The sequence below is a fragment of the Lactuca sativa genome, chromosome 1 (genome assembly GCF_002870075.4).
Source record: "Lactuca sativa cultivar Salinas chromosome 1, Lsat_Salinas_v11, whole genome shotgun sequence".
Classification (NCBI taxonomy): Eukaryota; Viridiplantae; Streptophyta; class Magnoliopsida; order Asterales; family Asteraceae; genus Lactuca; species Lactuca sativa.
In genome coordinates, this window is record NC_056623.2 from 121,475,087 (window position 1) to 121,478,734 (window position 3,648).

The window sequence follows — 3,648 nt, forward strand, 5'->3', positions numbered from 1 at the left end:
CTGTTCTCAGTCAAGGAAAGAAATGGGTCTTACTATACAGGTAAAATTTCATCTTCATCATATTTTCAGTTTCACATTATTCCTGAATCTTGATATATCATTATCTTTTTTATATGTTAGTACATGGAGGCATGGCATATCTCTTTCAACCTTATATAGAAGAAGCAATCTTTGCCCTGGGTTAAGTCTACTGGTAATGTCTTGTCTTCAGTAACTATGCAAAATGTCAACTTTACCCTTTAACTGAAACTTGATTAAACATTTTCAGGTTGTTAGAGATCGTAAAGGTGCAGTGTTTGGTGGTTTAGTTGAGGCACCTTTGAAACCATCAACAAAGAAAAGATACCAGGTTTGTAATTGTTTAATTAAGTTCGTTTCTCTAAATGTTGACAAAAGACTTTTCTACCCTTTTTCACTATGATGAGTAAATACTATACAGGGATCGAATGATACATTTGTGTTTACAAATACACCAGGGCGTCCTGTTATATATCGCCCCACAGGTACTGCATTTTCTTGATAATATATAAAAAAATCTTTTATAATTTTAATATTTATTTGGGATTTATTATGTTAATTGTGCATTTATTAGGGGTGAATCGGTATTTTACTCTTTATTCAACTGAGTATTTAGCGCTTGGTGGGGGAAATCATTTTGCATTGTATCTCGATAGTGACTTGTAAGAGTGTTGCACTTGCATCATTCCTATTTTTCTTTTTGAGGGATAATATGGTAATTTGGCAATTTGCATATTTTTTTTCCCCAGATTGAATGGGTCAAGTTTGGCCTCAGAAACTTATGGTAACTCTTGTTTGTCACACACCCAAGAATTTGAAGTGAAGGAAATTGAGGTGCTTTCTCTCACTTATTTTTGCAAAAATTACATTTTTGGTCCTCGAGTATGGCTGATTTTGTTCAATTTGGGTCCTACAAAATTCTCTTGCAAATTTGATCGTTATTTGAGGTTTTTGTAACGTTTTTACTCTTCGTTCCAAGTAAAATGAGTTGGGACTACAATTGAAAAGATCAGCAATACTCAGGGACCAAAAATGGTCATCTTACTTAGAACAAGGACTTAAACTCTACAAGAAATTTCAAAGGACCAAAATTGTAAGAGAATTTTTGGGGACCAAAATTGAAAAAATGGTTCGGGACCAAAAATAGTCAAATAAGGACTAAAGTTGCAAGAGAAAACTTTTTGGGACCAAAATCAGAAAAATTAGAGATTCTCAGGGACCAAAAGTGTAATTTAATATAAATAGTTTGCATAAGTTGAGTTGATATGAATGTCAATGTGTGCAGCTGTGGGGGTTTGTATATGCTTCAAAGTATGAAGAGGCGATATCAATGTTGAGGACAGAAGCACCTGGGATATGTCGATGGTAGATTGACGATTATGCCCTTCATCTTGTATATATTTTAACATGGGTGTTCCATTTCCATTGCTATGTTTGTTGAAACTTGGTTTGTTGGGTTTCAACGTAGATAACTTTTTGGATTTATGATATACGTATAAAAGATTGATAAAGCGAGGGGTTTGTGTTAACAAGTTAACGGAAATATATTTTCTGATTTTGTGAATCTTTTTAAAGAGCTACTCTTTCCACTTTTCATCCTTAACAGATAACACTTTTTATCTTTTTCTTGTTTTCTCTTTCAAATGGTGTACCTTTTAACTTTTATGGATGACCTATATAATAGTGATAACTACAATTAAACAAAGTAGCATCCACTTCTCAGGTTTATACTGCCCCTGATTCTGCCTGGTATAAAATGCCTAAGTCTACAAGGTGAGCTTTGTGGTTGGACATGCTTTTACATTGGTGTGGCTGCTGTTGCTTTTGGATGCTCTTATTATCACCTCAAACCAAATGATGGTCACCTTGTTTGGGATCGTTTTCCTGTAAGTTATATCATTCCTCATATTTAACAAATTTCAATATATACAATCACAGGGACAACAGATGCAAATGAGGAATCTTCACGATCACATGCCATTCTTCGTTCATAAATCTTGCAGGAAATGAAAGAGGTGCAGATACAACTGATAATGATAAGAAAACAAGGTAAAGGTTGGAATATAGAATGGAATGGAATGGAATGAGTCATTCCATTCCATTTCTTCCCTCTCTATTTTTCTCTCTCTCTCTCTCTTTTATTCTAATGATCAAAGTTCTTGTTTTTAATATCAGTTTCCTTGTTCTCTTTTATACTTGATGCACCTTTTATTTGCAGGCTTGGCCTGTGCGTACTCCAAGGCCTGTTGCTTTCAAGCTTGTTGCTGATACCCCTCTTCTTACTGGACAGGTAAGTTTCAAATCTTTTTGTTGTGGATTTCTTATAGTTTCTTTTTGTTGTGGATTTCTTATAGTTTACTTAGCTTCTTAAATCAAAGAGTATAAAGCTTTCCTAATGTGTTCTAATAATTAAGAAAACGGTGTTTTTTTGAAAAATACTGAAGGACTTTGCTATTTTGTTGTATGGTGTATTACCTTGGATATAATTTGTTTTTACAGTTTTCTCTTTTTATTTAATTTAAATTTGGATATAAGTTTGTAACACATGGGATTTATGATTGCAGCAAACAATCTTTCTTTTCTTTCTAGACATGATTAAAGGCATGTTTTTGGCTGTAGTTATTGGACCACCTGTTGTGGTTGCCATCATTTTAATAGTACAGGTATTATTCTATCTCTGAGAAATTTCATTTGCCATGTCATCAAAAGTTGCCAGATGGACTATTATCTTTCATGTCTGAGTTGGTTCTCAACTTGTAGAAGAATAACATAAAATATTTTGGCATCTGAGTGTAAAAAATAATATTTGAACTCATAAGTTCCTAAATAATACTTTATTGTGTTACATGTACTTTATTACTTACTCATAATATATAATTCAATCTGATTATTGATTATATATTATGAGTAAGGAGAGCATTCTAAACATTCTGGAAACTTTAAAAGAAGAGGGAAATAGGGTCTTGTTCAATGCTTTAGCTGTGTTTGCTCTAAGGGAGATCAACTTATCACAAGTAAGTTACTGTTTCACCCTTTTATTTAATATTTTTGTGATTGAATGAAAGTCTTAATGAAAGTAATTGACAACCTTTCTCTGTAAATGATGTTGTGATTGTGGGAGAGGTGTTGTGTTTTTTCTCTGTTGCTAGGTAACCTTCTCAACAACAACATTCTACTTAAGCAGGTGAGTAATCAAGATTAAGGGAGACTTGTAATCATGTTTGACATTCCTTTCCAGTAAGAAAAAGAGTTGTATGATTACTTGTTAGTTTTATAGGAATGTATAACCCATGTTAGCAATGTTTTATTTTTGTTTAACATTTGAATGATTCTTTGTATGACATTACAATTTGTGTAATTTATTTCATTTCTTGAGTATGAAATTTTATTTTATATTATGCAATGGATTGTATTTTTTGTATATGGTATTTTATTTCTATTATGAGAAATTAAATGCAAATTTAATTTAAAAATTAATAAATATATAAATTTATTTTTTTTAAACATTTAAATTTACGATACGCAAAAATGTGTGTCATCTTCATTTATGACATGGCCTTTCTTGATAGGGGCTTTCTTGATACGCATTGCGTGTCATTAACACGCGCGTCGTAAGGTTACGACACGCGA

At 32.4% G+C, this 3,648-nt stretch overlaps 1 protein-coding gene and 1 long non-coding RNA gene across 3 annotated transcripts; both read left to right on the top strand.

Moving 5' to 3' along the window:
* Positions 1–570: 570 nt before the first annotated feature.
* On the top strand, positions 571–1,931 carry LOC128127801 (uncharacterized). The gene is made up of 4 exons (XM_052766494.1): positions 571–680; positions 768–852; positions 1,304–1,383; positions 1,742–1,931. The coding sequence occupies exons 1-4, from the start codon at positions 571–573 to the stop codon at positions 1,929–1,931; spliced, it is 465 nt and encodes a 154-aa protein (XP_052622454.1).
* Positions 1,932–1,956: 25 nt separating this feature from the next.
* LOC122196941 (uncharacterized) lies at positions 1,957–3,148 on the top strand. 2 transcript variants are annotated; one of them, XR_006189604.2, is made up of 4 exons: positions 1,957–2,067; positions 2,237–2,308; positions 2,583–2,681; positions 2,927–3,148. It is a non-coding gene; the product is annotated as an uncharacterized LOC122196941 (long non-coding RNA). The 2 variants fall into 2 exon arrangements; XR_008226237.1 differs by having other exon boundaries at positions 2,931–3,148.
* The last annotated feature ends 500 nt before the right edge of the window (positions 3,149–3,648 follow it).